Here is a 17837-nt window from a genome sequence, read left to right on the forward strand (position 1 = left end):
CACTAGGCCACCAGGAATGTGAAGTGGGGGTCACCTCAGGGGCATATATTTTTCCAAAATAAAAGGTGTTTTCTTCCCCTAGAGGGGATGACGAATGTAATTCATAATAAGATTATTATTTTTTTTATTACGTTGTCAAAGGGGTCAGCCCTCCTAGTACCAGACCGAGCACTCTGTGGGGGCAATTTTTTTTTTTTTTAATACACGTGAACAGCAATCAGCTCCAAGGGAAACCACACATGTATAAAAATATAAAGCAATATATATCATCCAGACAACGCTCGTTACAATCCTGCACCTAAGAGGAGTGGAGTACAAAACCAGACGAGCACTATGTGAGCAAGGCCGTCGGGTCGGCCGAAACGCGCCATGAAGGGTGATTAAATCCTGATCAAATAGCCATCATTGAGTGCCATCATTAATTTTGTTTGGACTACTGGGAAAAGAAAAAAAAATCGTATATATATATATATATATATATATATATATATATATATATATATATATATATATATTAAAAAATCACTTTTTTTAAATACATATGGACTGCCCCCAGGGAAACCACACATGTAAAAAATTTTTTAAAAAAATGTAATCTCATAATCTCTCTCAATAATATATATATATATCTATATATGTATATAGAAAATGTATACATGTGTGGCTCCACTGGGAGCCACACGTATTTTTTTTACTGAAAAAAACAAAGGTTACATGAATGTTATAGTTAGGTTTTCATTTTACTCGTACAAAACCATAGAAATTCAGCAGTAATATCAATCAATCAAAGAAATTTGTAGAGCGCGCTACTCACCCGCGAGGGTCTCAAGGCGCTGGGGGGGGGGGGGGGGGGGGGGGAGGAAGGGTCACTGGTCGAACAGCCATGTCTTGAGGTTCTTTCTGAAGACCAGTAGGTCTTTGGTTTTGCAAAGGTCGGTGGGGAGGGAGTTCCAGGTTTTGGGGGGAGGTAGGAGAAAGACCTGCCTCCTGTGGTGGTGCGCTGGGTGCGGGGACTGTGGCTAGGGCGAGGTCGGCTGATCGGAGGTTGCGTGTGGAAGTTTACTCTTTCATTGAGGTAGGTTGGGCCGGTGTTGTGGAGGGATTTGTGAGCGTGGATGAGGATCTTGAATATTATTCTCTTGTCTATGGGGAGCCAGTGAAGGGATTTGAGGTGTGGTCAGATTAGTTCGTGGCGGTGGAGGCCAAGGACGAGGCACGCGGCTGTGTTCTGGATTCTCTGGAGTTTGCGTTTGAATTTGAGTGTGGTGCCGGCATAGAGGGCGTTGCCGTAGTCCAGTCTGCTGCTGATGAGTGCGTGGGTGATTGTCTTTCTGGTTTCTGGGGAGATCCATTTGAAGGATTTTTTTTTTTAGAGTGGGGAGTGTGTGGAAGCAGGAGGAGGTTAGAGCATTGATTTGCTGTGTCATGGAGAGGGAGGGGTCGAGGATGATGCCGAGGTTGCGTGCATGGGTTGCGGGGGTGGGTGCGGGGCCTAGGGCAGTGGGCCACCAGGAGTCGTCCCATTTGGTTTTGTTGGGGCCGAAGATGATGATTTTGGTTTTGTTTGAGTTGAGCTTGAGGTGGTTGGTGGTCATCCAGTTGGCGGTGTCTAGGAGAGCGGCGTGTAGGTTGGTTTTGGCGGTGGTGGGGTTGCGGGTGAGGGAGAGGATGAGTTGGGTGTCATCTGCATAGGAGAGGATAGTGATTCCGTGTGCTCGGAGAATGTTGGCTAGGGAGATCATGTAGATGTTGAAGAGTGTGGGGCTGAGGGAGGACCCTTGGGGGACTCCGCAGGTTATCTTGGTAGTGTTGGAGTGGAAGGGAAGAAGGCGGACTCTCTGGGTTCGGTCGGTGAGGAAGGAGGTGAGCCAGTCTAAGGCTTTGTGGCGGATTCCTATGTTGTGGAGGCGTGTGCGGAGTGTGTGGTGGCAGACGGTGTCAAAAGCTGCGGAGAGGTCTAGGAGGATGAGTGTGACGGTCTCGCCTTTGTCGACTTTGGTCCTGATGTCGTCAGTGCATGCGATGAGGGCGGTTTCTGTGCTGTGGTTCTTGCGGAACCCAGATTGAGAGGGGTCAAGGGTGTTGGTTGCTTCGAGGAAGTGGGATAGGCGGGTGTTGACTAATTTCTCTGCAACCTTGGCGGGGAAAGGGAGATGGGGCGGTAGTTGGAGAGGATCTCCGGGTCGGCTTGTTTTTTTTTTTAGGAGAGCGGTAATTTCCGCGTGCTTCCAGGGGTCTGGGTAGGTGGCGGAGTCGAAAGAGGAGTTGATTATGTTGTAGAGTATGGGGGCGATGGTAGGGCTAGCTTTGTTGTAGATGCGGTATGGACAGGGGTCGGAGGGGGAACCGGAGTGGATGGAGTTCATTATTTTTTCGGTTTCTTCGTGTGTGGTAGGGGTCCATGTGGATAGTGTGGTGGGGGTGTTGAGTGGGGGTTGAGTTGGGTGAGTGAGGGGTATGTGTGGTGGGTGTGTGTGATATGAAGCTGTTGTGGATGTCCAGGATTTTGTGGAGGAAGTGGTTGGAAAGGGCGTCACATAGTGTGTGGGGTCTATGTTGCTGGCTTTGGGTTTGGCAAGTTCATTGATGATGGTGAAGAGTTCTTTGCTGTTTTGAGAGTTGTTGTCAAGGCGTGTCTTGTAGTGATCTCTTTTGGCGGTGCGTATGAGTTGGTGATGGGTGCGAATGGTGGTTTTGAGGGTGGAGAAGTTGGTTGAGGAGGGTTCTAGTCTCCATATTCTCTCAGCTTGGTGGCATTTGCGCTTGGAGTCTTGGAGTTCAGGGGTGAACCATGGGGCGTTCATGATGTTGCGGTGGTGATGTGTTTTCTGAGGGGGGCTAGTGTGTCTGCGCAGGTAGTGATCCATTTGGAGAGGTTGTGTGCTCCTGCATTGGGGTCGTTGGTGTGTGTGTGTGGGGGGGGGGGGGGGGTGTTATGGGCCAGTTGGGAGTTTAGTCGTTCTGTGGGGATCTTGTCCCACATGCGGTAGGGTGTGGTGTGTTGATGGCAGTGTGTGGGGGGTTTGGTGAAGGAGAAGTGGACGCAGCGGTGGTCAGTCCAGAGGAGTTCGGTGGTGTGGGTGTAGGCTATGTGTTGGCTTGAGGTGAAGATTGCAGCCAGCGTGTGTTTCTGCTGAGTGGGTGGGTGCGGTGACCAGTTGTTTGAGTCCGAGGTTGTTGAGGTTGTCTATGAAGGAGGTAGCGTTGTGGTCTTGTGGGTTTTCTAAGTGAAAGTTGAAATCACCGAGGATGATGTAGTCTGTGGAGGTGAGGGTGTACGGGTTGATGCTGTTGGCGATGGTGTCGCAGAAGGCGGGGCGTGGTCCAGGTGGTCTGTAGATTAGTGTACCTCTGAGGGTGGAGTTGTTGTTGATGTGGATGAGGAAGTGCATGTGTTCAGTGTTGCCGAAAGTGTCTTGGGAGCTGGTGGTGACTTTGATGGTGTCTCTGTGTAGGATGGCGATGCCACCGCCTGGCCTGTTGAGGCGGTCTTTGTGTTGGAGTTTGTATCCTTTGGGGGTGGCTATGACTATGTCGGGTTCTGAGGAGGGGTTGGTGCAGGTTTCCGTGAGGAAGGCGACGTCAGGTGAGTGTGAAGTGATGAGGTCCCAGAGTTCTATGGTATGTTTGTGAAGGGAGCGGATGTTGACGAGCAGGCAGTTCAGGTGGTTGTGGTGGGTGGCGTTGGTGTGGTGCGTGAAGGTGTTGTTGCGGGGTGTGTTCTGGTTGTGGGCAGGTGTGCTGCGGGGTTGGTTGGTGGGGGCAGGGTAGGTGAGTCTTGTGTTGGGGGTGTTGTGTTTGTTGAAGGTGGGGTCGCTATGGTTGGTGTGTGGTGTGAGGGATGGCGAGCAGGAGAAGTGGCAGGTGTGGCAGGTGAAGGGGCCATGAGTGTGTGTGGGGCTAGATGTGGTGCATGTGGGGCGGGGCCTGGGTTGAGAGAGTGGAGGGTGAGGGGGGAGTAGGTGTGTCTGAGAGGGCCAGGGGGACCGGCGCTGGGCGCAGTCTTGGCGCGGACGGGCGCAGACGGGGTTGCCTTTGGCGCGCCAGCGGCACGCCCGCGCCGCAGCTGCCATAAGAGGAGGGGAGGGGAGGGTGGGAGTGGCAGCTGGGAGGCGGGAGGGCCTGTCCAATGAGAGGGCTGGGGGCGGGGCCGCAGGGGACGCAGCGGCGGGAAAACGGCTAATGGAGAGGTGAGAAGGAGGGGGGAGGAGGGAGGGGACGCAGCGGCGGGGAAAACGGCTAAAGGAGAGGTGAGAAGGAGGGGGGAGGCGGGAGGGGTCGCAGGGGACGCATCGGCGGGGAAAACGGCTAATGGAGAGGTGAGAAGGAGGGGGGAGGCGGGAGGGGCCGCAGGGGAAGCAGCGGCGGGAAAACGGCTAACGAAGCGGAGAGAAGGAGGGGGGAGGCGGGAGGGGCCGCAGGGGACGCAGCGGCGGGGAAGACGGCTAATGGAGAGGTGAGAAGGAGGGGGGAGGCGGGAGGGCCGCAGGGGACGCAGCGGCGGGAATAAAGCAAAAAGGTGACGGGAGAGGAGGTGCCGCGGAAGGCGGAGCGGGGAGCGACCTACCTGCAAGCAGGGTCAAAGGTTGCAGGGTAATAAGGGTTCTTTCAAGTAGCTATAACTCACGCCCTAAGGTAACTATAACTTGCGCCCTTGCCATGCACAGTTTTCTTATCAATAATGATACTGCAAATGTTGCAGTGATAAAGAAGCCAAACAATATCTCATCAATGACATAATATGTGGAGTAATTAGCTGTTTATAGTTACCTTAGAGCGCAAGTTATTGTTATTGTTCAGGGTCTGAAATTGGGTGTGTGAGTCTTAAGGGGGTCTGAGTGGGTGCGCGAGTGTCCGAGTGGGTGTGTGAGTGGGCACATGAGCCTCTGAGTGTATGTATGAGTGTATGTATGAGTGAATTAATTACTGTATGAATGAGCATGGTTTTTCTTTCAAATTTTTCCATAATTGCAAATAAATCGCGGACTTTAGTGAAAAATGTCAGAATATCGCACGCTGTGACACAAAATTATATTAAACCTATAATTTGCCACTAAATCACACCTGTATGACACCCCTGGGGTCAGGGTACCTTCACCCTGAGCCCTTATGCCACTTACTTTCAATTGGTAGTTTCACTCCCAGGGACCGTGTCCCGTGGCCTCGTTCTAGGGCACGTCTGTGGACTTCCACTTTGCTTGTGGAGTTGAAGATAGATTTGGGCCTTACGCTCAAAATGGGGTTAGTGCAGAAACCTTGGAGTCCTACTGATCTACTCACATGGTCTGGGTAACCCCCATCTTCATACCGTACATGAGCAATGATCGTTTTTGCTATTGCAACGCATGCTGCATTTCAATGACAATTCTGCTGCATTGTCTCAGACCATCCAGCCGGGTGTCAAACTTTGCCCTGTTTTGGAACATTTGTCTGCCAGGTTTCCAGAGATTTGTACTCCTGGAAAAATTAAAGCTATTGCTAAGTCCTTGATCCTGTACAAAGAGCGGCTGCTGTTCAGGCATTACATTGCAAGCAAAAGAGCTTGCCTTGGGATCAAGCTGTACATGCAGTATGAGAGCTATACTGGCTATGTGTACAGCTTGAGAGTGTATACAGGGAAGGAGTCCACTCTAAACCCTGTAGGTTTCCCTCCCACGCTAGGAGTCACAGGAAAGATTGCATGAGAGCTTGTTTGGCCACTCCTTCACAAAGGTTATAACCTTTATGTGGACAATTTTCATACTGGAGTAGTGCTGCTCAGTGAGCTGTACAAATCTGGCACTGTGGTCTGCAGTACAGTTTGTTGTCACCACAAATGATTCCTGCAGGAGCTTGTTTTTAGGAAGCTCAAAAAATCCCACAGCACTGCGATGCATTCATACGAACTGCTCGCAGTCAAGTTCTTAGATAAGCATGATGTGTATATGCTCACTACAATTCATGATGAGAGCACTTCCCCCCGTCACAGTTTGGGGTCAGATGTCCGAAGTTTACAAGCCCACTTGTATACTTGATTACAACAAGTACATGGGTCGGAGTGGATAAGAACGACTAGGTTCTTCAGCCATACAAAGCGGGTTGTAAAACTCGCACTTGGTACAAGAAACTGTTAATCCACCAGATCCAGATGGCATTTACAATACGTATGTTGTTTATCGTCAGACAGCCACAGGAATACGCATGTCTTTCCTTGACTTTCAGCAGCGAATAGGCAGGAGAGTCATGTTTACTGTACCCAGTGTTCATCTCAGTCAGCCCTGTGTTTTCCTACTTGCTTTAGGTTGTATCATACTAAAGTGAAATACTGGGAAATCTACTTTGGTGGAGCTGTCGTTAGGTAAACCTTTCAATGGTTGTGCATGGATACCTACCGTTCATGGGGCACTACTTTGCAAGGCAAGCAGACGCAGAAATTGAGTTCCTCTACTTCAGGAAATCATGGACTTCCTTATGGCCTGCTTGACATCTTTATCCACAGTCTGAACATAGTAGGTGTTCTGTTCGCCACTCAACAAGTGCATTATAGTCCCACATTGCACATATTAGTAGACAGAACATATACCACGTTGTCACAGAGTACCATTTGCGGCAAAATGCTAAAGACTTGACTAGATTTTGAACTGCCGTTTGGCAGCTTATGAATACTACACAAGGACCACTCTGATTGCCCATGGTTATGTGTAATAAGTCAAATAAATGTCTGTGGATATTATTCACAAACATTTCTACTTGCTTTTAAAGTTTGCAAGCTCAATTAGTAACTTGTATCATAACCAATGTTATTGAAAAGGGCACAATACCTTGTATGAGGATTGGTTTTACATCTTTAGTATAAGTTGACAAAACAATCATCATGCAAGATATTGTGTCCTGTACCCTTTTTTAATATTGCTGGGTACAGTACAAGTTAGTAATTGAGTTTTCACTGTGTGAAAGCAAAAGTAGAAGTGTTGGTGAACGAGTCTCACAGGACATTAGTTTGGCTTATCACTTTTGGGAACTTAGGCAGTATTGCCAGGCATGTTTGCCTTAGTTTCAACAGTAGACATACTCACTCAGTTTGAGGAATGACACCTAGGGCATACTCTGACACCCCCAAATTGCATCCACAAACTGGAAGGAGTTAGATTTAGCACAGTGAGTGCGCTAAAGGTGTATGAAAGACATGTTTACCTGACACTCATGTGGTGGCATGGGAACCATTCATAAAGATTCACTTGAGACGTGTTCTGCAATGTTCAGAGAGGAGGAGACGATTACTGGACAGGTGGTAAAATGTAGTCAAACTGATTCCGTCCTGTGGGGTATGAATGTGATGGGCCCTTGCATGGCAGCGATATGTTGATGTGAGTGCACTGATCAGTTGGACTGGGCCTGTGGCTGGTAGAATGAAAGTTTTGTGTGTGGTGGGTAAAAGGCATGTGAATGGACCATAAATTAGTCGATGCCTTAATGTGGCTTTATGGCTTACCTTCAGAAGTCTTGGTTTCAATATTCAGATACTTTGATAAGTATTCGAGCTTCAAAGCCATAATTTCTGGAGGTCCTAAAACCAACAAGTTTAAGTGGTGGATGAACTTAAAAAAAATCAGTACCAAATTTATACCTGTATCAGTAAGATGGCTCTTACTAAGAACTCCTTTTTTTCCTCATTATGGGTAGCTGGGGATTTTGGGCCCTGGGTCAGCTGGCACCTAGGCAAACCTGCACATTTTTGTAGACTAGACAATCAGGAGAGTCCAGGGGTGCATGACTTGCGTGGCTCTTACACAGAAGCCCTTGCAAATATCAAGCTTTGGTAAGAAACATGCATTTTCATCACATTTCTTTGACAAAACTACATGGAGTCTGCATGGAGTCACAGGGTTCCTACCACCTACGTTCCCACACATCTCCCGACAAGAACAGTATCCCATTTCTGAGGATGGCCCAAGAGAAAGGGACACAAAAGGCCCTAAACAGCTATGATGGGAGATAAGCGATAGGGGTAGATGCAGCATTTGGGGTGGTGCTGTGGTGCCACCAATGCAAACCTATTAACCACATACATTTTTTAAAACTAGACAACCAAAGGAGTCCGGGGTTATGTGCCTTGTGTGGATCCCACAAGGTTTCCTTACTCACAATGCTCTACAAACCTCAAATTCTGACTGGAATCACACATTTACCTTCCATTTCTGTGATGGAAAGTTCCAGAATCCGCAGGAATCCACAAAATTCCTACCTATCTCCATTACCCCACTAGTGGCAATACAAATGCTGCCTCACTTGTGTGGCTGGGCCTAGTGCCTGCAACAGCAACGGCTCAAACCAAGATCAACGGGAGCCCTCGCCAGGGGACTCCCATTGACCTTGGTTTGATCCATTTCCTTCACTGGCACTGGGCGTACCTAATCAAGTGAGGTACCATTTTTATCTGGAGACTTGAGGGTATGCTGGGTGGAAGGAAGTTTGTGGCTCCCCGCAGATTCCAGAACTTTCCATCACAGAAATGTACTGGGGTCTGGTTAGCAGGCCTCAGTACACTTGCAGGTCAAAAGCAACAGCATTCAGCAGCAAAAAGTGGGTGGTTACCATCCAAAAAGGGGCAACATGACCCTCCCCACCCCCCAGACGAAAGGAGATGAGCACTAACCTCCCTTCCGGTAGCCCTCATCTTCTAAGTGGAATAACCTGGAAAGGCCATCTGCATTGGCATGGTAAGTCCCTGGTCTGTGCTCCACTACAAACTCCATCCCATGTAGGGAAATTGACCACCTCACCGATTTGGGGTTCTCTCCTCTCATCTGCATCAACAACCTGAGAGGCCTGTGGTCGGTTTGAATGTTGAAGTGAATCCCAAACAGGTAGGGTCTCTGCTTCTTCAGGGACCAAACCACAGCAAAGGATTCCCTCTCAATGGCAATCCAACGCTGTTCTATGAGGAGAAGTTGTCTTCTAAAATAAGCTACTTACTGATCCTGACCCTCAACATTGGTTTCTGACAACACTGCCTCAATCAAATGTTCATAAGTGCCTATCTGGACAATGAACTGTTTCCCATAGTCTGGTGCTTTAGGGACAGGTGCTGAGCACATGGCTGCTTTTAAGGTGTCAAAGGCCTTTTGATAACCTGTAATCCAAATGACCTCCTTTGCTGCTTCTTTGAGGTTAGCTCAGTAAAAGGGGCCACAATGGTAACATACCCTTTCACAAACATCCTATAAAAAGGCCCTGACTTGGGCCTGTGTCTTGAGAGGCTACCAATCCAGAATGGTCTTGATTTTGGGTTGAAAAGCTCTAACTTGGCCTCTACCTTCCAGGTGACCCAAGCAGACTACAGAACTCTGCTCCATCTGGCACTTACTGGCCTTGCTAGTGAGGACTGCCTGTTGCAGGGCCTGCAAGAGTTCTCTCAGGTGGACCAGGTGGTCCTCCAAGGTGGAGCTAAAACAACTATATCATCCAGATATGCTGCACTAAAGCCTTCTAACCTTGACAGAACTTGATTCACCAACCTTTGAAGAGTGGCGGGTGCAATCTTTAATCCAAAGGGCATCACCGTAAACTGAAAGTGGCCCTCTGTTGTGGGGAATGCAGATCCTTCCTTGGCTCCCTGGGTCAGACCAAATTGCCAGTACCCCAATGTCAAATCCAAAGTACTGAGAAACCTGACTGCCCCAAGCTGATCAATAAGCTCATCTGCTCATGGTATGGGGTGAGCATCTGTCTTAGTGTCTGCATTCAACCCTCTGGGATCCACACAAAATATCAGCTCAGGTTTCCCACCTTTTAAGTGAGGTTTGAGGACTAGGGCTACTGGGCTAGCCCAGGGACTGTCAGAGTTCAATCACCCCTAGCTCTAACATTTTCTTGACTTCAGTCGTCATGTATTCTTTGACTTGATCAGACAGTCTATAGAGTTTATTCTTGACAGGGCGGCTGCCACAAGTGTCCACATCATGGGTACACCAAGTTGTCTGACCAGGGGTCACATAATAGAGCTCTGCAAACTGACTGAGAACCTGTCTGTAGTCAGCCTGCTGTTGTGCAGTGAGCGTGTCAGAAGGTTCAACACCCTCCACTGTACCATCTTTGGGACTGGTTGACAAAAGATCAGGGAGAGGTTCACTCTCTTCCTCCTGCTCTGTCTGTGACCATGAGCATGGTGATGTCAGGCTTGTCATGGTATGCTTTAAGTGATTTACACAAATCACTCTGTGAGGATTCCTGGGGGTGCCTAGGTCAACCAAACAGGTGACTTTCCCATTCCTTTCCACAATGGGGAAGGGCCGGGTCCACTTGGCCTAGAGGGCCCTGGGAGCCATAGGCTCCAATACCCACACCATCTAACCAGTTTGATATTTAACAAAGGCTGCCTTTTGGTCATACCAGTGATTGGCAAGCTCCTGGCTGGCCTGCAAATTCTTGTTTGCCTTTTTCACCTACTCAGCCATGCGTGAGTGAAGGCCAAGCACATAGCCCACTATATCCTGTTTGGGTTGTTTGCGAGGCTTCTCCCATCCTTCTTTCACTAGCCTAAGAGGACCCCTTAAAGGGTGACCAAACAGAAGTTCAAAGGGGCTGACTCCAACCCCCTTCTGAGGAACATCCCTGTATTGAACAGGGGTGTGAAATGTAATAAAATATCTAATTGTCCATGGGACAGATTGCTTCTTAAATCTATTTATCCTGAAAAAAAACTACTTGTCCCTTTGGTGCCAGGTAGTGTGGCAACACATTATGGCAGCAATCTCATTATGCAAGAGCTCCGATAATATCCTCTATGACTATGCCAAAGCTACTACTATAGTAGGGCTTAAATACTTGCAATTTCAATTCTTATTATAGCAATTTCCTTATTTTGCCATGTTTCCACAGATCTACATATTGGGGCTGGAGGAAGCAGTAAGCCATAGTTTCAGGACAGGAATGCCCTTGAGTCTGCCAACCTACTAACTTGCATGGTTTAAGGATTTTCACCATCTTTTCTCTCATCTTTTCCCTTAATGAGAAAGGTTGAAAATGTACTCCAGACAGTGGCAGAAGTAGAAGTTCTTCCAGGGTTGGGGAAAAAAGTGGTTGGAGGGAAAGTGAACTTGTAAATACTCAATAGATTTTGACATGAGCAGATCTGCACATGCATATTTGCTCGTGCTAAAGTACAGTTCGCAAATATTTTGCTAGTAGTACAATTTCCTGGTCTACTTCTGTAAGTTCTTGTGAATTCATAAAAGCGACTAATTCAAAGACATATACCACGGGTGCACTTTTGTGACTTTCTTTAAGAATTGGGTCCCTAATTAGGGCTGGCATCAAAGACATTGGGGGTCATTCTGACCTTGGCGGACGGCGGAGGCCGTCCGCCAAGGTACCGCCGTCAGAACACCGCACCGCGGTCGAAAGACCGCGGCGGTGATTCTGACATTTGCCCTGGGCTGGCGGGCGGCCGCCAAAAGACCGCCCGCCAGCCCAGGGCAAATCAACCTTCCCACAAGGATGCCGGCTCAGAATTGAGCCGGCGGAGTGGGAAGGTGCGACGGGTGCAGTTGCACCCGTCGCGTATTTCAGTGTCTGCTGGGCAGACACTGAAATACTTTTTGGGGCCCTCTTACGGGGGCCTCTGCCGTGCCCATGCTGTTGGCATGGGCACGGCAGGGGCCCCCAGGGGCCCCGCTGCACCCCCTACCGCCATCCTGTTCATGGCGGGAGAGCCGCCATGAACAGGATGGCGGTAGGGGGTTTTCAGAATCCCCATGGCGGCGGAGCGCGCTCCGCCGCCATGGAGGATTCAGACGGGCAGCGGAAAGTCGGCGGTACACCGCCGACTTTCCGTTTCTGGCCGCGGCTGAACCGCCGCGGTCAGAATGCCCAGCGGTGCACCGCCAGCCTGTTGGCGGTGCTACCGCCGACCTCCGCCATGGCGGTAATTACCGCCATGGTCAGAATGACCACCATTATGTTTTTATTAAACTTCTATTTCTCTCTATATTGCCTGGCTTTACTGTGAGTGATCGCATTCTGCTCTTCTACAAGGAGCATATTGGCACACAAATTAATTTTTTTCAGTGCCAGGAACTACTGTGGCAATCAGTGGTGTAACGAAACTGGAGTGGGCCCCCCTGAAAAGAACATGGAGGTGCCCAACCCTATAGACTCACTCAGGGCAGGTGCTGTGATGAGGGAGCCCACTGGAGGGGGCTGCGGGTCTTTGTTAAGCCACTGGTGGCAATGTATGCTTTTTGAGACCAAAAACTTTTTTTTTTCTTTTTGCCAGTGTTTGTTACAACGGTGAGGGTCTGGCAGCTCCCACCACAATAAAGTGTTACAAAAGCCATGTCAAAACAAGACACACATTGACAAAACCAGAAGACTGACCACCAATTTCGGATTGGTTGGCTTTGCCAGTACTTGTTTATTGTCATGTGTCCCATAATGTTGTTGAAACTTGTTACACTGATTTTCTATTATGAATATTTTTGCTGAAACTAGCATGCATCATCACGTTATTAAATGATGCTTCAAAGAAATGGTACCTACAATTTCACAGTAATTTAACAGAACTTTTTTTTCTAGTTGCATTGTGTTTCTGAACATTTTACTTTGAAAGCAAAGAATCATCAGTCTGGCTTACAAGCTTCTGCAAACATCTGCATCTAATTAGAGAGCCTTATAAGTAGCCTCATATTGTTAAACTTTTCAAACGTGTGTGTACACTTTTTTTTTTACTTGAACCACTGTCAGTAGTGCGGTCTGAGATTATAACATTTAAGCGCTCACCCTAAAAATAAAGGCTTTCCATCAATGTCTCATAAATACAAGTCCAAACAGCATTAACATAGAAACACAAATATTACCACGACTGTAGACAGTTCCTCTTCCCTGTAAACTGGCATCCAAAGGGTTTGTGCTGCAGGGGGTTGGACCTACTTGTCCCAAGGACAAAATAAATATGAAAACTTGTCCTTTACCAAAACAATATGTCCTGGGAGTCTGGCTAAACAAATTCCACACCCATGGGTCTTGCGGGTCCTAGACCAAGCCTCAACAGTCAGTTTCCAATTATCTTGCCCAGGGAGTCCAGGTGCAGAGGTGCTCTAACTGTCCTTGGTGCTTACAGAATCTGTGGGCACTGTCAAAATTGCAGTACTTAACAAAAGCACACTTCAATGTGGACTCACACTCTATCCTCAGATAGCAGAGGCCTTTGGGGTCCCAGGAGCTGGATTCCACAGCTGAAACTTCGCCACCACGTCCACCGGCTTCAGGTGCACAGGTGGCCTTGCAGCTGTCAATCACAGGACTGGTCGTGCCAAGATGCTTTGCTGCTCATCTCAAAGTTGCCTCCTTCAGGATGCAGGAGCAGGGTCGTTACTGACGTCAGTCACTATGCTCTGGAGTCGGTGATGTCCGAGAAGCCATAAGTTACCTGGCTGGCGATAGACAAGCAAGTGCTTTTGCCTTGGCAGTGGCAAAAGTACTCCTTGGTTACTTTGTTGGCTTGAGGTCGCCCGGAAGGGGGCAACGGCTCGCAACTTGGTGAGAGCCTCACTACCACACCCAGGGGGGCAAGTCACCAACTGTCTTTAGACTCACTCAAGAGGGGCCCGATGGGTTGCACTTCTTGTGAGGCAGCACAAAGATTCTTCTGCAGACTGCAGGTGACTGGTTCCACCAGTCAGGTAAGACTGCTTTAGTTTCTGGCATCCACTGGAGTCCTACTTGCTGAGAGCAACAGGTTTTCACTACAGACACACGTCGATCCCACAGCAGCGGAGTCCTGTTGTTAGTGAGCGCGTCTTTTTTGTGCCTCTTCTCAGATTCAAAGTCAGAACTGAGATTCAGGTGCCAGGGAGCCCCTTAAATTCTGGTTTAGGGGGCGTTAAGAGTGTGAGGGACGGTGGCCAATGGGCTACTGGTCCCTGCGGCTATGTATGCTCCTGAAGTTACGACTTCCTGTAGGAGTATGTCACTTTTCTACCCAGAACCCACTATTTCTAAGGTTTGCCAACATAGCAGACTCTTTCCTCTGCTGTAAGGGCCTCCTAGCCCACTCTAAAGGTGTGGCTAGCCTTTTGGAGGTGTACGCCTCTTTAGTACCTAATTTTCCCGCATGGATAAAGCGGGGAGGGCTTTGTCCTTGAGTGGGGGAAAAAGATTACATATCAAGGGCAGTAAAAGCCTTTGAGGCTCACTGCCTTGATTACTGTAAACACTGGCCATCCTGAGAGGGAGGAGGTGTGACCTTCTTCCTGCCCTGGTCCTTTGTCTCCGTCCTGGGGGAAAGTGTTAGCATGACCAGCAGGAGGGCCGGCTCTTGTCATGGTGACAAATGCCTCAGGAGAGTCCACCAAGGCACGAGAAAGCTGGTATCTTCAACAGCATCCTCTAAGGACACCACCAGGGTACATGCTAGCTAATCCTGGACACGAGAATCGTGCTCAGGGTTAAAAAGCAAGGTGTTTGATACCAAACACACTGGAAATCGGATATGGAGCAGCCCATATTATCCTATGGACCATCGGTCACTTGTGGTAGCATTATGTTTTAAATGCTATCACAGCCTGCCAGCGCCAGACCTATTCACTTTGCGAACACTTGTTTTGATAGTGCTAATCAGACCTTTTTTTCTTCATGTGTGGTTCCTACAGGCCTGCCAAAGTTCTGCTTCAAAGCAACACCAAGGTCCTGCACTACCATTCCTGTACGCATATTTTGCAACTGGTAGGAGGACTCTTGTGTGTCAGTGAATGGATGCAAAGACCAGTGGGATCCCTTTTGGTACCCTGGGTAAACAAAGCACAAGATGAAGGTTAAGGTACAGCCTACTGAGACAGTGGGATTACACTGCTTGCATTCCTGAGGTATAGGGTATGGGCTTACATAATGTTGTGTAGGAAGATGGCAGCATTGCTGCCTTTTATATTTAATTGTGAAGTGTTAGCAAGTATCTAATAATTACATCTTCCTCAGCACTACCATTTGGGGAGAAAATAGGAAAGAGAGGCAAGTCAGTGGATTATGTTTAATAAAGAGATTCTAGGTATGGCCTTGACCCTTTGTCTGTAGCTGTGAGTAGCTGAATGCAACTGCAGAAGAATGATGATAATCTGGTGCAGTCTTCACGCATCAGTCAGCTTATATTTTTAATATTCCTACGATAAGCCAACATCAACACTACCTGCTATGAGAGCAATCAGGGCTGTGGCCCAGTAACACCTGCTTGCTCGATGGCCAACAAAAAGGAGGTTTGACAGCATGCAAGTAAAACATTGATATTATGAAGAACAGAAATGTGATTGTTGTCCTATTGAAGCCTGTTTAGATTTCACAAACTGCCCCCATGGACATTTTACAACTGTAAATAATAAAGAAGTGTTTGAGACAGAGATCAGCTTCAACATATAGGCATAACACAAAACATCTATTTCTAAAACCTAACATGTGGACTCCTAGTTTTGGAGATTAGCAAAGATCTGGTATGTTTTTTGTTAATTGTATGGGGTTTTATTATCTGTACAATAAAGTATTCATTCATTGGTATGGTCTTTATTAGTTATCAAAAGCTTGTTTATTGTGGGTCAGGTGGATTTATGGTAATACTGATTTTCAACCTTCAACAAGAAATTCTTATTATGCAGGGCAGTATCATTCTGTGTGCACCCAGGTAAACGAATTCGCAACTACATGAGGGTATTAGACAATGTACATAGGCGGCCTAACAAAATTAATTAGAGTGAACATAATATTTCACAAAGGAAATACAGTAATTATCTTGTAAGATGTAGATGTAACATTAGTAACTAAGAGATCAAGAACTCCAAGTACACTGATGACACTTTACACAAAAGAATGTGGTGCCCATGGGCTTTGAAGAGAGCAAAACTGCTACAACATACATTAAAAGGAGAGGGCAAAAAAATTACATGCATTTCTCAACTTGGGACAAACTATCAAAACCCCACTTATAAGCTAAAGGAATGTCATATATAAGCCCACTGCAAAAAACAGATGTCAGACAGGCGAAGAGAAACTTGCCAGCCCTACCACTCAGGCAACAATCTTCTGACACACTGCAATAACCAGACAAGAGCAGAACGACGCTCAGACCCACGCGTACAAGAGACCTCTGACATCTTGCTTCCACCAGGAAACTACTGACACCCTAAACAACAACCCCACTGACACATGGGATACTACGGACAAGTCAACTGACACCCTCTCCCACTCAAAGACCCCACTTACACCTTACTCCATACCACTAAGAACTCCCCACCAACCTAACTCAAGAATATTCGGAGGCAACCTTTACACAAACAAGGAAGAATGCACATCCTTCTCCTCGACACCCCAACCTCATAGTAAAAGCAGTCGCTGGCCATGGTCCTTAGCCGTATAATTACGCGAAGAACTACATGACAGTGTCTTATTCAAGACGCAGGACTGAAGAGCCCCAGTTCCTCACTTTGCACAAAACAGCAGAATTCACGGTGCTTGTTCCTTTCAGCCCCGCGCATCACAGAACTTCCCCTTTAGCAGCAGCTCCCAGTGACACAGAGAAGACGCCGGGGCGATCCGCACATAACTGATCGACTAAGACTGTCCCACCGGTCTAAAACATGGAGGGATGCCCTAAGAGTCTCCCGCACTCTAGACTCTGGGTGACATTTATCCCTCCATTCCGATTCACTCACTCAGCCAGGACTCCAGACTCTCCCCTTCCGCCTCCGCCATCTTTACCGGTCGTAGTCTCGAACAACGTCTCGCGAGAAGTAACGAACAACCAACAGCAGCGGTAGCTAGAAATGAACAGGAAGGGCGGGAACGGAGAGGTTACGATAAAACTCATATTCAACTCACTTTCAACAATAAATAGATAGCACCTCTTAATAAAACTCCAAAAACTGACAGTAAAGATCCCAGACCTTTGATGAAAGAAAGGACCCCCTCTGCATCCTAAATAAAATAGTGTCTGTTAAAAATCTCTAGAATGAAATGAAGTTTTTGAAAAAAAAACCTAAGACTAAAATAACGTAGTATATTTCCGTACTCCCAAACCCAATCTAAGTGATCTACTAAACATCCCTCAGCACAGATTGAAATAACTGGAGTATTTTAAGCAAGAAAGACAACAGAACGCGCGTCAAATAAGAGAAGTTACATGTTTGGAAAGAAACAGGGAAATTCAGGCTATTCTGTCACTGAGTAATGTATAAGTGGTAAGAATGTGATAGTGAGTTGAGCATAGAGAGCTTAAAAGGATATCGGAGGATTCTAAATTGAGACAAATGTGTAGATCATTGTAAAGGTAGCATACATTCATGCTGTATGGTTTGAAAGGGAAGTCAGTAGGTGGAGAAACAACTTCCCCCAAAATTACGTAAACTAGGAATTAATCATGGTGGAACAGGGAAAAGATAATAGAGTATGCAATGAAGGAGGGTCGAGTCTGTAACACCTTTTGGAATAGAAAGAAGTAGAGGTGACCAAAGGAGAGAAAATGTTGGGGGTTCTGTGGGCCCGTCTGACCTTGTTAGGTTTCTTATCTTTAATTTATAAGGGGATGCGTTAGAGGTTCGATGGACCTTTTGACTGTGCTTAGAGTAAATCCCACCATAAGACTCAATCTCAATACAAATCAATAACAATATCAATCAATAGTATCAATAATCATTGGAGTTGTGAATAACCACACCTTCTTGTAAAAGTTAGAATGTTTATTTCCCTATATTAACAATGCTAATATCACAAAACTTAGTCTTAGAATCAGATGATATACATACAGAAACAAGAGTGGTTGACAAAATCTTCTAAAGAATCTCAATTTAACTAATGTATGTATTGTTACGCACTCTAAA

General features: G+C 47.2%; 1 protein-coding gene across 1 annotated transcript in view; it reads right to left on the bottom strand.

Moving 5' to 3' along the window:
- The window catches only part of GGA3 (golgi associated, gamma adaptin ear containing, ARF binding protein 3), a 525496-nt gene extending 508750 nt beyond the window's left edge, over positions 1-16746 (bottom strand). Inside the window, exon 1 of the mRNA XM_069200128.1 lies at positions 16674-16746. Within this exon, the coding sequence (XP_069056229.1) occupies positions 16674-16713 (40 nt within the window). The 5' untranslated portion in view covers positions 16714-16746. The remainder of the gene's footprint in view (positions 1-16673) is intronic.
- Positions 16747-17837: the final 1091 nt, after the last annotated feature.

The sequence above is a fragment of the Pleurodeles waltl genome, chromosome 7 (assembly GCF_031143425.1).
Source record: "Pleurodeles waltl isolate 20211129_DDA chromosome 7, aPleWal1.hap1.20221129, whole genome shotgun sequence".
NCBI classification, from domain to species: Eukaryota; Metazoa; Chordata; class Amphibia; order Caudata; family Salamandridae; genus Pleurodeles; species Pleurodeles waltl.